General features: G+C 37.9%; 1 protein-coding gene across 6 annotated transcripts in view; it reads left to right on the top strand.

Moving 5' to 3' along the window:
* PISD (phosphatidylserine decarboxylase) overlaps positions 1-16,748 on the top strand; it is a 17,999-nt gene extending 1,251 nt beyond the window's left edge. Inside the window, exons 1-7 of one of the 6 annotated variants that reach the window (XM_072415541.1) lie at positions 2,112-2,249; positions 8,914-9,079; positions 13,342-13,578; positions 14,199-14,337; positions 14,605-14,739; positions 14,899-15,059; positions 15,924-16,748. In XM_072415541.1, coding sequence (XP_072271642.1) covers positions 8,966-9,079; positions 13,342-13,578; positions 14,199-14,337; positions 14,605-14,739; positions 14,899-15,059; positions 15,924-16,148 — 1,011 coding nt within the window. In that variant the 5' untranslated portion in view covers positions 2,112-2,249; positions 8,914-8,965 and the 3' untranslated portion in view covers positions 16,149-16,748. The other 5 variants (XM_072415535.1, XM_072415540.1, XM_072415537.1 and 2 more) reach the window with 5 other exon arrangements.

Genomic DNA, 16,748 nt, shown 5'->3' with positions numbered 1-16,748 from the left:
TAGTGTCACCTGCATAGTTCAGGGTCTAATGCCACAGTCATAACCCCAGTGATCTTCTGACCCATCTTTAAAGACTGAATTTGGTCCACCATAGTAAAAGAGACATTTTTCACACTGACTGTCAACATGAGAGGCATATTTCCAAATAATGTATTTTAGCATTGATTCCCAGGCCTAAACATTAATTTGAGGATTCCTTAGGGGTAAGAAGGTTAAGAAAAGCTGGTATAGTATATTATATTTGGGTTGGAATAGAGTCCCAGTAGGTGTGATGGTAATCAGTCACATTTTACTTGTTTGTAGGGTTTGCTTTCCTTTCTGGGAAAGAATACAAACCAATCTTATTGTCCTTTCCTATTACCATGAGCAACAAATCCAATCTTTACTAGGCTTGTGCCAACCCCCTCTGGTTCTGTAATATTGGAGAAGTTTTGCCACTCATTAAAGTAGCATTTATAGGCACAATAATTGCTCTGTCTTCTTTCCAGTCACCATGGGAAATATATAAATGCAGATATGAAGTGTTCAGGAACAGGAATGAGGAATGAAAGGTTGTGAAATCAATTTTTCTTTTTGACCCACAGTAAGTGAAGTATATGCAGTCTAGGGTGGTAAGGAATGCGAAACTCTGTACACGTGTATTTAAAGCAAAAAAAATGCGTGATTGTGTTGGATAGTTTACGGATATATATCTTTTCCAGTTTCCCCAGATATTCCACCCTCAAATTTGGAGATTACTTACAAGCTTCTGCATAGGGAACTACTATTCCCTTTGTTAACATGAAAGGAAGAGTTTGGGAAAGCAGGTTTTTTTGGCAGACAAATTATTTTATAAATGTTAAAAAAAAAATGAACATTGAAAAAAACATTTACATTGTTACATTACATTCGCTGACAAGTACATGTGTCTCTGTTAGGAGAAGACATCATTGGTACCAAATTGCTTGCATTTTATCCCAGTGCTAGCGATCTATGCTGGTGGTATGGGTCAATAGTAGGCACCTTGTTAAATGTTTTTGGAAATGCCTTAAACTCATTTTGGCAGGAGGTCGCGGACTTTCTGATTGCTAAATCCTCTTTACAAATGGATCCAATGACTTGCCTTTTGGGCTTACTACACCTATACAAAGCTAAGAAATAGAAGATGGCCTTCCCTCCCAATACATTCAAGCTCTAAGCTCAAATTAAAGACTTCCATTTCATGGAATTCCTAAGGGCACGGATGTATGATAAATTAGATAAACGCCTGGAAGTTGTTTGTCTTAACACCTCCTCCTTGACCACCTGAGCTTGTTTGGTGTTATTGGATGGGATTGGAGATACTTTGAGCTCTGGATGCTGGGTTTTACTGGTGTTGGGTTCATCAGGACTCTTTCTTTCTCTGTGGCTTTTTGTTCTGTCCTTCTTTCATGTCATCTTATTTACTTCAATCTGAATTGAATAACTTCCATGTGTGGCTGCTATAGGGATATCTTTGATATATGCTCCAAGTTTGCATAATATTACCTGCAATGTTTTTTTCTTATTGGAAGGGTTATTTGGTTCCACTTGTGTGGTTCTACTTACCTGCTAATTTGATACTTTGGAGGTTGATATCCCTTATAGATTGATTAAGTCTAAAAGTGAATGTTTTTGTTCCTATGTTCCTTTCTTACTGTTTTTTTTGGTACTGTTTCAAACATTCCATTTTCTATTCCTTGGTATGCTTTGTTTGTGCTATAAACCTGCATATATTTTCTGTGGTTTCGCTGTATTCTTGAATTTAAAACAAATTTACTTTTTTTTCCAAGGGATCGAATAAGCTCATGAGTGATTCATTCTTCTTTGGGAGGGGTTATCCTTCCTTCATCTCTTTATTGCAAACTGCTAATACTGTTGCATCATGTTTTTCATCTTGCAAAATATTTACTATTGATATCTGGACTGGTAATTGTGACAATTTAGCAGCAATATAAGTGTTATTTTTTTATATTTCAGTCATCAATTGATTTTATTGATTTTATTCAGTCAAAGCCTTGAGTTTATTTTTATTTCATTACCAGCTTTGTAAAATACAGTTCTTTTTTTGTACAGATGGAAGGAAATTTCATGCTGCATCTCTTGCTCTGGGAGTCAAGATCAGACCCTTGTATGTGCTCCTGGGAACAGGTGGAGGCTATACAGGCTACAAACAGTATGAGAGTTATAAAATTCAGAAACTGGAAAAGCTTGGGATTGAGGTCCCCCCACAAGTAGCTAACAACTTGGAGGTATGACTTCCATAAATATGTTTTTATAGTTTTCTTATATTCTGTAAAGAATTGTTCCCTAGCTGCCTGTCAGAATATACATTGTTTTTTTTACTGAAGTATTTGTAAACAAGGGATATAGTTTTATGAAAACCATTTGTGTAATACAGCTCTAGTAAACTTATAGGCAGTTGGAAATAATAGAAAATTGGAGGTGTACTTAAAGCACAGCTTTGCCCAGACTATTAATGCTAAACTATTTACTTACTTTTAACAAGATCAACACAAATCTAGAGCACGGTTCAGTGGGTATCTAACCGCTTAGAAACACCAGATGGTTGTTTAAATTAGAGCACTGGCAAGATTTGGTTCTAGGTGAAAAGTTAAGCTTTGAAAATACATTCTGCACATTGCTTATACTTATAGAGGTAAATGATGGCTTGTTGTTTGGTGTTGTTTAATTATTTTTCAAATACGGTGGTACCTTGGTATAAGTGCTTAATCCGTTCCAGATCCTTGATACTTGGACCAAACAAATTTTTCCCATAAGAAATAAAAGGAAAATGATTCATCCATTCCCATTAAAAAAAAACTATTGTTATTGGCATATTATACCTTGATTGGGCTGTATAAAAAAATTAAACTCAACCTAATACTAAAATAAATAAATACAAAAGCAATTAAATGAAATAAATGAAAATTTTAATTCACTTTACCATTCTGAGAAGAGTCGAGTGCCTACTAGGATGGTGCTGAGAAGGAAGGAGGAGGAGATGTTATGTATATCACAGAGAGTTATAGCGCGGGTTGTTCACTGAATGGTAGTAACTGGCGTACTGACGCTCATGGGAATTCGTGGCTTTGTCTGGAGAGAGGTAAATAAGGATAGCGTGCGGTGTTATGACTCATTTTGACCCATACAAGTTCTAACACAAAGGTTGTATACCAAGCAAAAGTTTTCATGTCCAAACAGGACTTATACCAAGTTAAACTTATTCCAAAGCAAACTTAAACCGAGGTACCACTGTATGTATATATGATCTAGTTTACTGTAAACCTTTGTCATTTAATCCCTTTTTTTGGACAAGTGTTTGAAAAATGAATAATAATAAATTATGTGATTGATGCATGCTTTGGGTAGATTGTATTGTGAAGTGGCTTAGTATTATGGGAAATAAGTTTGCATAATTAATTTATGTTAACTTGGTTTATTCATCTGAGGTTCAGTGTAGCTAAATTTTACAGTTTTGCAAATAAGGGACAAAATTATACAATCAGCATTTGGTTGGTGGGGATTTTTGAAGTCCTAGATTTTATTGAATAAAAAAAATGCTAAAATGGTACACATAGTAGAGATTTCTCTTCATTTCTGTCCTGTGGACATAACAAAACGGTACAGGATATTTCTCAAAAGTATAAAAAAAATATAATGATCACCAGTATACTTGGAGAAGATGAAACCTCTATGTAGATATTGTGCCACCATATATGTGCCCTAAAGACCCAAGATGGAGGCATGTTCAGGTTGTTCTAAAACTTTGTGTTTAATGTGGTCATCGTGGGTGAATATACAGGACATCATATCATTTGTTATCTTTTTATTCTACATTGTATTAGAAATAAAAATTATTAGTTGAGTAGCTGTAAATCCATCATTTTATTGTTCTGAACCCTTCATATGTACATAAATTAAATATGCCATTCCTTTAGGTCAGGGATGTCAAACTCAAATACACGGAGGGCCAAAATTAAAAACTTTGACAAAGTCGCTGGCAACCTTGAAATTTATTGAAAAAATGTAGGAAATTTTTCTTTCTTATTTGATATAAACCATTTTCATATGGAAACAAAGAAGTTTTGCATCACATTCAATCTGGAACAAGTTTATAATAGAGAGAGAGGCATAATTTTTTTTCTTATGCCTCTTTCTCTATTTGTACCCTTCTGAGTTAAATTTCAATGGTAACTTTTTTGCATAGGCTAACAATAATAATAACAACAATTTTCTTTTATGAAAATCCAAATATTCAAGTCCATGCTTTGGAGTAGCAAGAAAAAGTACAGCTGAGGGGGAAGTGCTGGAAATGCCAGACGGGGCAAATGTGAAGCAAAATCTAATGAGTGGCCGCTGCTGATACTCCCTCTTATAGCGCCGCTACCAAAATTCCCGGCATTATTTGCATCTATAAAACAGTCCAATGTGGGGCCACGCATAGGCAGAGAGCCCGCTGGTCTATAGACGAGAATGATGCCGGGAATTGTAGTAGCGGCGGGCCAGCTGCAGTTCATAATTAGGATTCCTTTGGGGGCCAAAAAAAAAGGACGTTGTGGGCCAGATTTGGCCCCCGGGCCAGAGTTTGACACCGCTGCTTTAGGTAGAGCTGAGCAGCAAGTCTATGTGTCATGCAATTGCATCTATCTTCCTAGATTGTAAGCTCTTCGGGGCAGGGTCCTCTCCTCCTGTGTCACTGTCTGTCATTTGCAACCCCTATTTAATGTACAGTGCTGCGTCATATGTTAGCGCTATATAAATCCTGATTATTATATGTGTGTATTATATACACACACACACACATAGTGCCCGCCCCAGCTGTTTTTGGTTGGTTACTGATGAGTTGGGTCAATACAGGGGCCACCACCCATCTCCAATTTCTTATCACCAAATATATATATATATATATATATATATATATATATATATATATATATATATATATATATATCAGACCAGAGGTGAAAAAGAAACCAAGAGGCTGGAAATGACATAATATTTCAGGAACTGCACCGGGTTCCACTGTAACTTTGTGCAAATGTGTGCAAACATGGTTTTCAATTGCTTCCATTCAGTTGTATGAAAATGTTTGGGAACATGCTTGAGCCTGCAGTAGAATACTGCACTCAACAGCAAGTCTGAAGTGGGCATTTTTTTCTGCACTCCTTTCCTAACCATCTGAATTAAATGTGGCCTCAGCTGTAGTGTAGTTTGTAAAGACTGTACTCTCTTTCATAATTTTCTTCTATATATTTTAGGAAATTGTCTCTCTCTTTGGGAACAGTTGTCATAAATTGCAAATATTGCTACTATGTTTGTTACTGAAGTGTTCTTTTCAAGGTTTATGTACCGGTAAGTGTTGCTCTCAGCAGACCCACTTTATTAAATTTGACATGCCTGTTCTAGAGTTTGTGACAATGCAGTTTTTTTTCTAATCTCACATAATAGCCAAATGACTTGTTTACGACAATCCAAAAATATTGCTGTGAATTCAGAAAAATGATAATGAGGGTAATGACCATAACATTTAACTTCTACCAATTTGTTTAAATGTTGAATAAAGCTGGAAAAACTTAGTGTTTTTTTTTTTTTTTTTTGCTCTCTTAGTCCAGTAAGAACTTTCCTAAGGGGAACGCAAGTATAGGCTTATCACTGATATAAATTTACTTAAAGCGGGTGGCTGTTGCTGACGTCTAATATTTGTTGTCTGGCTATCTCTTGCTTTAATGCCTTCTGATTTATCTAGAGCAAGTATGCAAACTAGAAAGTTAAAATAAAGTTTCAACTACCAATTTGCAATCTTGTTCAAGGTCAATGACTTAAAGTACTGAAGCTTTTGGATTGGGAATCTATCTGTGAGCTTGTTTTTTAACGTTTGCCTGCCATTTGCCACTTAGAAGAGGGTACAGTCATGACATACTTAGTAGTCAATCGGTAACTTCTAACTAAAAGGGACATGTTGTTGCATTTGCTGCCTGAACCCAGTCATCGCTTTGTTGCTGCTCCCTTGGTGGCAAGCAAGATTCTCCAGCGTTGTACCCAGTGAGAGTAATAAAATAGAAATAGTTCAGTAGTATCCTAGCAATCTTGTAAATGTAAGGTTGTGCCATGACTGGATTCCTTTTGTGATACGGCGATGGCTCTAAATTAACTACTAAAGCAAACTCATTAGTAAATTCCTTAGCAGGCTTTTTTTGTATACACTTTTCTGAATTTCTTTTTGTATTGCTGTTACTCATTTCAATAAATGTAATACTTTCTGCAAAGGTTGTAAGACACTCCTACAGTTTTCTTCTATCCAAGGGAAGGGACAAGACCTGTAAATATTACTCAACTTTAAATGCAGATTTAAATCTTAGAACTGGATGAACAGAAAAATAAACATATTTTGTCCAGTAAAACGGCTCATGTTCACTGCATTGGTAATTTGAGTGGTTCACCTAGTGTTTGTAGTAATTTAAATATACTAGGTGGAAGAGCTAAAAAAAAAAAAATTAAAAAGCTAAAATAAAACATGGGGTGTGTTTGTCCAGGGTGGATTGCAAACCAGAAAAGGACAATCAAACTTGTTTCAGGTATTTTTACACCACTATCATGCAGAGAATTACCTGGAGAATTGCTTTGGTGAAATCTGAAGTTGGAAATAAAATCATCATATTATGTACCCCACTGCTAAATTAGATTTGTAAATCTATTAGAACTGAGATTCTATGCTTCTAGCTTTACATTACCTGGAATGTTCTGAATAAGATTCAGATGTATCTGATTGGTGTACAAGTCGAAGAAAGTTTGAAAGAAAGTTTGAAGAAAGCTCAAATGTGAATTGGAATTATATCTGAAAGATAAAGAAGCAGAAACACAGTATGAAAGCAAATTACTAAAATCATCCATAAAGGGAAAAATCAAAGCAACCATTTTTTTTTGGACATTTGTGATTTTATGTGCATGGGAATCATAGAAAGTGACAGAAACTAAAGGATTAAACCAGTACGCTGGAGGAAGAACTGTGAAAATCGCATATTGTTCTTCACTGTGTTATTTGCTCCGGAGGTGGTAATCTTAAAAAATAGATTTTTCAAATTCCGCTGTTTTTATGGATGACTTACATAATTTTCTGTGCTATGGATATACGGTGTAAAAGCTTTATTGTGTTATAAAATCATTATGAGCAGAAGCAACTATTTAACTTCTGCTATCCTTAAGTTGGATTGTGACTCTAAGAGGCTCATCACTGTAAGAGGTCAGGAGGAAAACTAAAATAGAGGAAATACAATTACCGAAAATTCCTGGCATAGAAGAATGGTCATCATTGGAAGAGAAAATGTGTGAAGACGTTCTAAAGATGTTAAAGGGACTGGTTATGTTGGCAACAGATGCAGATTCTTATATATATATTGTTTCTGCAGAAATGCACTTACATCTAGGGATTTCTTGTCTTAACTTTTTAAAAGCGTACATTTGTTCATATGTTGTGAAGTATAAAAAAAGTAGCATTTCATTCCTCCAGAAGATATTTAGGAATTGCACTAGGTGTAAATATTGATGGTGTTTTGCATGGATATTCTCATGTATAGGTTGAGTGTTAGTGCTGACCTGTACAGTAAATGCTCTGAAGAATTAAGCCAGAGGAACTCCTAGCCTATGAAGTGGTGAAGGAGGAGCGAGAGGTAGAAACCTGCTTATTACAGAGTATTATTCTGTGTCGTCACATCCTTCACCTAGGAGGCAGCAAAGACTGGCAGCCTCGGACCTGATGATGTGCCAGTCACTGAGGGGCCATCACGGTCCGGACCTTCACCTGAGGAGATGGTGAGATGCCAGAAGCCTACAAACAACCCTGCTCCCTTTAGATTTAACCTGCGCAAAGTGAAACCCCATGTTCGCAGAACAAGAGCAGCAAGTGCCAATAACTGTGCCAGGGAAGAACAAACGGACTCAGCAGAACCAGCAAAACTTGACAATTCTTCTTCCAGCAGACGTGCTCGCTTCAGGTAGCCTCTGATTGCAGGTCAGCCAAAACGGGGAAAGGACAGGGAGAGCAATGGCTAAGCTTTTGTTTGGCCTAATTAGGCTAAAGCTCCTTATGTATTCAGTGGGGTGAGGGGTGGGGGAGAGAATGATGCCACTGTATGGTCAGTCGGGCAGAAAAGCAGCTTGCTCAGCATTTGTAGTGTGAATGAGGCACCAGGCCGGAGAGGAATGTGTCACTGGAAGGGATGGATAGGGAAAGAGGCAGAAAAGCTGGGATTGGTCCATGACTGTCTGCAATGAAGGGGGAGTGTGAGAGGCGGCTCTGGCTCCTGGGTACCTCATATTCTGCTTTACAGCCATGAATAAGATCCTAAGCTGAAAGTCTCTGCATTTTACTTAATGTGAGCTGCTCTGTGTTGTTACCCTAATGTCCGCATGGCTTACTTTTTGTGTTGTTTTTAAGCCACACTTGTAAAATTGCTGTTGGAGTGGATAAAGCGTGCTGTATTATTATTTTACACAGTGCTGTTTGCATTTGATTTGTCTGCACATTCCTTTTCTGGAACCAGAAGCACTCTTGCAGACATTGTATCTGGATAATCAGCATCTGTAATAAGTTAGGAAGGTGCTTAACGGAGTCTGGTGAAGGTTGGCCCAGCCCTTCCAAACTTTACCACCTGGGATTTATCAATCATATTTTCTGATTGTTTTAGCAGGATTCGTGTCCATGTAAGTTTTTGTGGTCTCATTTTAGGAATAAAGGTTTTAGGCTCTGGTTTATTTAGTCAAAGTGTTGAGACGTCCTGCATAAAGTCATGATGGATTACACCTGTTGGGCACTGCCAAGTTGCTGCTGTAGTTCTGGTGCTGTAGTGCTCAGACTGGGCAGCTGATGTGCCAGGGATCTATCGGGATCTTTTCATACTTGTGTCTGATTTGCAGGTTGCAGTTTCCTCAGCTGGCTCTCAGACGGAGGTTGGGGCAGCTGACCTGCATGTCTAGGTCCGCTCTGAAGCTGCGTTCTTGGCCTCTCACGATCCTTTATTACCTCTTACCATTTGCTGCACTTCGGCCCTTGGTCAGAGTAGGATGGCGGCCTACTAGTAGGGTAAGTTTACTGCTTTCATCTGTTTTGTGATTGTAAGAATAACAGGCTGTGTAGTGCAGACACATTGTAATTGTGATTCCTGTAATGCATTATCAAGTATTTGCAACCTACTCTGAGACACGTACCTATTATATGTCTGTAAACTTTAGAGAAATTATAGTACAACTATGGCAAATGTTATAGTCATAACTCACAGTTTTATAAGGAACAATGGGACCATCAGAAAAAAACTGTGACTTGCCTATCTATCTGATCTGATTTTGCAGCAATCACATAAAGATGCCATTCCATTGCAGAAAATGCTACCAATCTTCTATCTCTGTGTGTAGTTTTAAGTACTAATTATAGCTGAAGATCTATTTCTTCAGCTATAAAACTTATCTGTCTAGCTGGATCTCATAAATAAAAGTGTTTATTTAGATGAAAAACATTTATGACAACTTAAAGGCTCCTGTTGTGAAAATGCAATTTTATTAAAAAATCAAAGATCCTACGATTTGTTGGTTTCTGCAGTCTGCTGACTTTCATTGGTCTAATTCTGAGAATGAAACAATGCACAGAGCTCTGCTTCGTGGGAGACAAGCTGTGCTGGGGATAACAGACTGTAGGTCAACATTCTTTCGGTGTCCTTCATTCATCTGTCTGGAATAAAAGTAATCCTCTTGCTCATGGCTATGACAAGTTGTCACTATGGAAAAGCTTGCCAGATCTGCACAATGCTGAGCAGACCAGGGGATGAATAGTTGTACTGTTGTGAAAAGCGGAAAAATACACTTCTATTTAGTTTTTAAAAAAAGAGAACATTTTGTTTCCAATTGGCTGTTGAACAATGTATTCTCCTTTTATGGAGGGGTTTCACTTGGGTTGGGGTGTGAACTGGATGGAATGTGCGGTCTGTGGGAACAGTGTGATTAAAGGGGTGAGATTGGAGGTAGGCACTATAATGGAGGTGGCAGGGCAGGGGGGAAGAATGGATTGGGGAGGAGTTTGTGTAGTTGAGATATGTAGGAGATGGAGTAATGTAGCAGAGGAATTAGGCGATGTTACGAGGGTGGAGGGGTGCTGTGCATGGTAATGAAGAAGGGGGGAGGGTAGGAGGGGGTGAAGTCCATGTTAGGCAGTATCTGGGGATAGTTCAGTGGGTAGAGGGGTGGTGTTTGGGGGTGCAGAGGCTAGGGTCACATGTTGAGTATCCCCACTCAAGCCTGAGGATTATAATTATTATATCATTATTAATATATGGGATTTTTATAGCGCCAACATATTACGCAATGCTGTACAAAGTCCATAGTAATGTCACTAGCTGTCACTCAAAGGGGCTCACAAATCTAATGTCTCTACCTCAGTAATATGTCCTTAATACAATCAAAGGTTAATTTTAGGGGGAAGCCAATGACCTAACTCCATGTTTTTGGGATGTGGGAGAAAAACGGAGTACTCACGCAAACACAGGGAGAACCTACAAACTCCATGCAAATAGTGTACCATTTGAGATTCGAACCTGGGACTTAGGACTGCAAATTCATGACCTCCTAAAGCTACTCTGCATAGTTTTGAGTACTGTAGTTTCTCGCCGTTTGATAAACTTACACAAACTTAAGGCTTGACATATTAATTATCTATACCAGTGCAATGTTATCATTTACAATTTTAAGAGATGCATAATATATTGTTTATGTGTAAGGCAAAATTAATTGAAGTGTGATTTTACAAAACATTTTGAGTTTAATAATGCACTAATATCCTCTGACAGAAATATTGCAACAAATATTTAATTGTATGGTTTTCCACTTTTTTAAGGAATAACATGTCTAAATTTCACACTCCCTACTATCTTCCTTTGCTCATGTGAAGGAAAATATACTGGCCTAAATCTGCAGCCCAGGTCTCTTGATGGTGCTACTTCCAGCATAATGGGGCTGCTAATTCAGCATTTCAAATGTATCTGCTGGTTCCCCTCTGTTCCATCTTGCTGCTGCATCCTCCAATGGCCGGGCTGCCAAACCAAGGTGTCCAAGTCCTACAGCCAGTGACATGGACACCTAAAAAAGAACCCTGTGGACTAAGGCTTTAGGTAGATAAAAATGGATGGTAGGAACGGGTGTGAGGGGGTTATTGTTATCCCAAAGTTTAACCTAAAGCGTGTTATTTAAATGTGCATTTTAAACATGTATGTGAACAATGGGAACTGCTGTTTTTACAAAAGGACTCTTAAGTTGAATTTGTATTTAAGTCGGAACAGGTACATTATTTTAATAAATGCAATTAGGACAGATGTTTGTCTCAACATATTATGATTGTGTCAGTTGTGGTGTCAGTTACTGTATAAAGTCCTCACTGTGAGCTAATCACAAACAAAGCAAAAAAAAAAAAAAAAACTTTTTATGGTGCCTAGACATTCATTAATTTCTGGAGCAAGCTGTGCTTTGATATGCAAAAAGAAACAAGTGCAGAGTTTGTATTGGTCATTAAAGTGTTACAACTTGCAGAACAGCAAAAAATTTCTCTCAAAGAAGTCATGCAAACTGCCCCCTCTCCCCATCAAGCCTCCGTCCTGCACACGAGGGAGCAGGGAAGCCCCGTTGTATCTAGGAGTCGTCTGATGTCCTTAACGTGGGGACTACCTGTATTATAAAGGTCAAGCTCCTACCTTGACAGACCTGTTTTATTCCCTGCTGTTAAAAAGTCCCTTGAAAAGTTTACAATCCATGTATAGGGAATGCATGCTCCCACTTTTTCCCACAATGCAATGCTTGGTGTCTGATTCTATCTTGTTGATAGATCTAAGCAAATTCACATGTGGATGGCATCCATAGATTTATTACTGCATGCCACAGCATGGTGGATAGATTGGCAACACTTTTATGGTAAGACCAGGTGTCTGCTGTCTAATGTTGGTACCAGTTTATATTAATGGAGAGTTCAGAGAATTGTCCTTTATTTTTTCCAGACGTCTTCTAGCCACTAGCTTTACCATACTTACTGGGACTTTTTTTTCCTGCTCTTTTCTTGAGTTAAAGAAATTTAAAAAATCATACATTCAGGGTTTTTTTTCTAAAGCATTTAAAGTGACTTTTACCAAACATTTACTTGTGTTGAATCCATTACATTTAAAATCCATGCACATGGAAGATTCATCTGCAGTAAAGATTGGGTGATTGTGAGATTAACTGCCTCCTACATTTCATATATGAAAACTAATAAGGCACATATGTGTGTATATCCTAAATTTGTTAGTTGCTTTAACCCGCTCTAGAATTTAGATATTGGAATGCCAACCTAAAGCATTAGGACGTTTTCTGCAATTTTACTTTTTTCTACAGTTTAGATATTGGTGGAAACAAAGCCAGTGATAAGGTTTCACAAGCACAAGTTATTCATTGGAAACCAGCTGAGATGTTTAATTGAAGTTGATTTACAGTAGCAGTATAGGTAATTTCAGGATTTGAGAAGAAAACACTACAGACTATTTATTACATATCCTAGATTGTAAGCTCAGTCAGTCAATTGCAATCTCTATTTAATGTACAGCGCTGCGTAATATGTTGGCGCTATATAAATCCTGTTTAGTAATAATATGAAACAAACACCAGCAGGTTTTTCATGGCAGACAATGTATTGGTCTGTGGCAGCAAAACATTGGAAAAGCTTATAGTTTACTATTACGTCTGTCCATGTCCTAGAACATAAACTTTTGTTGGGGTTTAAGGTACAAAACTGAGGTTTCTCCAGTATTGGTGTAAGACACTATGTCAATAGTTTGATTGTTTTATGTAGATCAGGGAGTCTACCAAGAACTGTGCACAGCAGAATGAAATGACCAAGAACTAGGTTTGGTGTAGCAGGGCGATATCTTCAAGTTTTTCCTAAATTCTCTTAAATAGGAAATCTAAAAAAACACCCTAAAATCTCCTGGAGCTCTTAGGTCTGTGCCTGAGAAATCTGAGCTGATTTGTGCACCCCCTGCATTCGTTCCTATTGCTTAGGTGAACTAAAAATAATGATTATGTTTATATAAAATGTGTTACATCAGGAATTTGATTTCATATTGTTCATTGGAATTTTTTCTGTATTCTGTACTTTTCTGTATTAAATACTGTTTTTTGTTGGTATTTTGTTCATTTGAATACAGGTTTATCTATAGCTATTTGAAATTGTGACCAAAGTATCTTTAAAACACCTGCATACCTCAACCTCCTCAGCTGAGTTTATTCATATATGTGGAATTGGTAATTACTTACCTTACCTACCTGTGCATATAGGTTGCTATCTACAAGTCTGTGCCAACAAGATTGCTTTCTCGGGCATGGGGACGCCTGAATCAGGTGGAACTACCAACATGGCTGCGGAAACCTGTATACAGTCTATACATCTGGACATTTGGTGTGAACATGAAGGAGGCGGCAGTAGAAGATCTGCACCAGTACCGAAACCTCAGTGAATTCTTCAGAAGAAAGCTAAAACCTCAGGCACGGCCCGTGTGTGACTCCCATAGTATGGTGAGTACAGCAAGTCTTGAATAGCCTTTAATGCACAATACCAAAGTTCAGCCATTGTCATGTGGAAGTGATGGAAGAAATATTTTTCCTAATCTCTTCTACTTGCATGATAATTATATATTGTGTAATTGTAATTCTAGATAGTGATAACTTGCTCTCCAGGCAAATGACTGACTGGGCTCATGGCATTGGCAGAATAATGTTCTGCCCAAAGAGGAGGTGTTGGTGCTGAATTGAGAAGGAAACTACAGAGTACAGTATCTGTTTGAATTGTAAAGCAACCCTGTCAGGGACAAAACAATTTCATTTTTTGCACCCTGTATGGAAACAACTTTAGTTTTTATTATTCTTGCCCAGTCTGCAATATTTGTGTTCTGTAATTGAGCCCCTAACAAAGATTCTATCCTACACTTTGGATGTGTGAAAGAGCTTGTCCTCACTGGCTGCTATAGCTCCCCTTTATGATCCCTACATCATTACATCACTACATCAGAGTGATGCAATAAAAATTGTGTTGAAATGTAATTTGTTTCCACAGTCAACTAAAAATCAACTTGTTTGATGTCCTGTTTTATACACAACTGATGTCTAATGTATTTGTACTACACTTTTCTCACCAGATCAGTCCATCTGACGGAAAGATCCTGCACTTTGGCCGAGTAAAAAACTGTGAAGTAGAACAGGTTAAAGGGGTAACCTACTCACTGGAATCTTTTTTGGGCCCACAGACATGGACCAATAATCTCTCCGTCACAAATAGTGAGTTTGTGAATCACTTTGATCAGCTTGGAAAATGACAGTAGAGTGGCATGCAAATAATCAGACTTCCCTGCCTGAAAGCAATACTTGTGCTCTAATCTGCTTTTACTAATCCCAGTGTAATTTGCAGATGAATTACAGTTAACATTAGCATTAATTGTCCTTGGTGATATAGTTAGTAACTTTAGTCCATTAGGTGAAAGAAGCTTTTGCTACTATATGATTTCCTTACTGGATTATGCATTTTTTTTTTGCATTTCTTTGTAGCTTCATTCCAGGATCAGCTTGTGACTCAGGAAGGCAATGAGCTTTATCATTGTGTCATTTACCTGGCTCCTGGGGACTATCACTGCTTTCACTCACCAACAGACTGGAATGTGCATCACAGACGTCATTTCCCAGGTATCATTTCCATTGTTTCCTTTATTTAAATAAGGCCTTCGTAACATCAAAAAGTTTTGGGTAATTTGTGGACTTTTTTCTTTTTCTGTTGCACTCTTTCACTTTTTTCTTTTGATATGGACAGCTGTTTTCATATAAATTGTTTTATTACTTCCTTAGGATCACTAATGTCTGTGAATCCAGGAGTAGCTCGTTGGATAAAAGAGTTGTTCTGTTATAATGAACGAGTGGTACTCACAGGCAACTGGAAACATGGGTTCTTTTCACTTACAGCAGTGGGAGCAACAAATGTTGGCTCTATCCGCATATACTTTGACAGGGTAAGTGTTTTATAGGGACTGTAGTGGTTTATAACAGATTATATCTGTATCTTGAGCTGAACAGACTTGTATGGAGGCATTTCAGACACAGTAAAGAGTTTGTAGTCAAGAACTAAAAAATAAACCTGTATGTAATGAGGCATTGAGTCTGATTTATTAAAGCGTCCCAAGACTGGAGAGAATACACTTTCATCAGTGAAGCTGGGTGATCCAGCATAACTGCAATGGATTTCCTTAAAGTCATTTGATATTTGTTATCAAAGGTTTTTAATCCTGGACCAAATCCATTCCAGGTTTGCTGGATCACCCAGCTTAACTGATGAAAGTGTATCCTCTCCAGTCTTGGAGAGATTTCATAAATGAGGCCCAATGACTTTGTCGTAGCATAGTGGTCGGTTTAAACACCTCTGAACATTCCTGAAATCTTCACTAAGACCTACTTTAGGTGACATGAATTGCCAATTTCCTATTCATTTGCACGACCATCTGACCTATTGTAGGATGTACTTCAGCTGCATGTAAATAGGCTGTAATTGTCCATTTGTTGAGTAGTGATATCAAGTGTAACCCCATCTGAAGGACTTCTTTTGCTCGTTATTTGGCAGTAGGGGCTTAAAATGGAACAATGGTTGTAAAAAGATGGGGAAGATGTTGCAGACATAGTAAAACAAATACAGACTTGAGGACGCCATTTCATGAAAATGCTTGGCAGTTGAGACCATTTACCGTGACATTATATTATCATTGTCTGCCACAAATGTTTGCATAGATTACAGGAAAACAGGCAGTGATCACTGCAATTATGACATATACTTTATAGTGGTCTGTAGGTTAATAAGCATTTGTTTCTTTTTACCATTGCAGGATTTACAGACTAACAGTCCTCGCTACAGCAAAGGTTCACATAATGACGTGAGCTATATTACGAACAATAATCAGGACGGCATTGTGATGCGGAAGGGAGATCAGCTAGGAGAATTCAATCTTGGTTCCACCATAGTATTAATATTTGAGGCACCAAAGAATTTCACCTTCAACTTGAAAGCCGGACAGAAAATCCATTTTGGAGAGGCTATGGGCTCGCTCTAATAGGAGTGGTATTTTTAAGGTGAAAAAAGAATGTCCTTCAAGCTGTTCATATGTGCTTGGTGGTTAGGAGACTCAGATTTATGTCTCTATGCAAGTCAAATCATGAGCAAGGGCAGCATCAAAAGGAAGTCATTGCAGATCCGGATCATCCGCTATGCCCCACTGCCCCTCACACCAGCTCTCACTCTGCACTTCTCTTGCCACTCCTTTCCCATTAGGTGTGGCTGGATGCCTTGGCACCGGAAGAATGATTACTAGAATCTGAGGGATATTTATCTACGAATGTTTTAATACCTTCTGAGCGAAACTTACATTTTTTTTTTTGTCAGCAATTTTATAAGAAGAGTACATCAATTGAAGGGACACTGCCAACCTCAGGGAAGTTCTATCCCCTAAGGCAGCTTTAGTGCACTGAGCAGATGTAGAAACATCAGTAACATGAGGGAACACCACTGTTTGGTGGCTGCAAAAGGGAGGAAGAGAGACAGCAGGAAGTGAATCTCTGCTCAGTAATTTTATACTTTTAAAATGAGATGATCTTGCTAACATAATTACTCATTTAATAGCATACATTTTGAAATAAAACAAATGCAAACACCA

The sequence above is a fragment of the Pyxicephalus adspersus genome, chromosome 6, assembly GCF_032062135.1.
Source record: "Pyxicephalus adspersus chromosome 6, UCB_Pads_2.0, whole genome shotgun sequence".
NCBI lineage: Eukaryota > Metazoa > Chordata > Amphibia > Anura > Pyxicephalidae > Pyxicephalus > Pyxicephalus adspersus.
The sequence above is the reverse complement of the archived record's forward strand: the minus strand, read 5'-3'. Positions and strand labels throughout refer to the sequence as shown.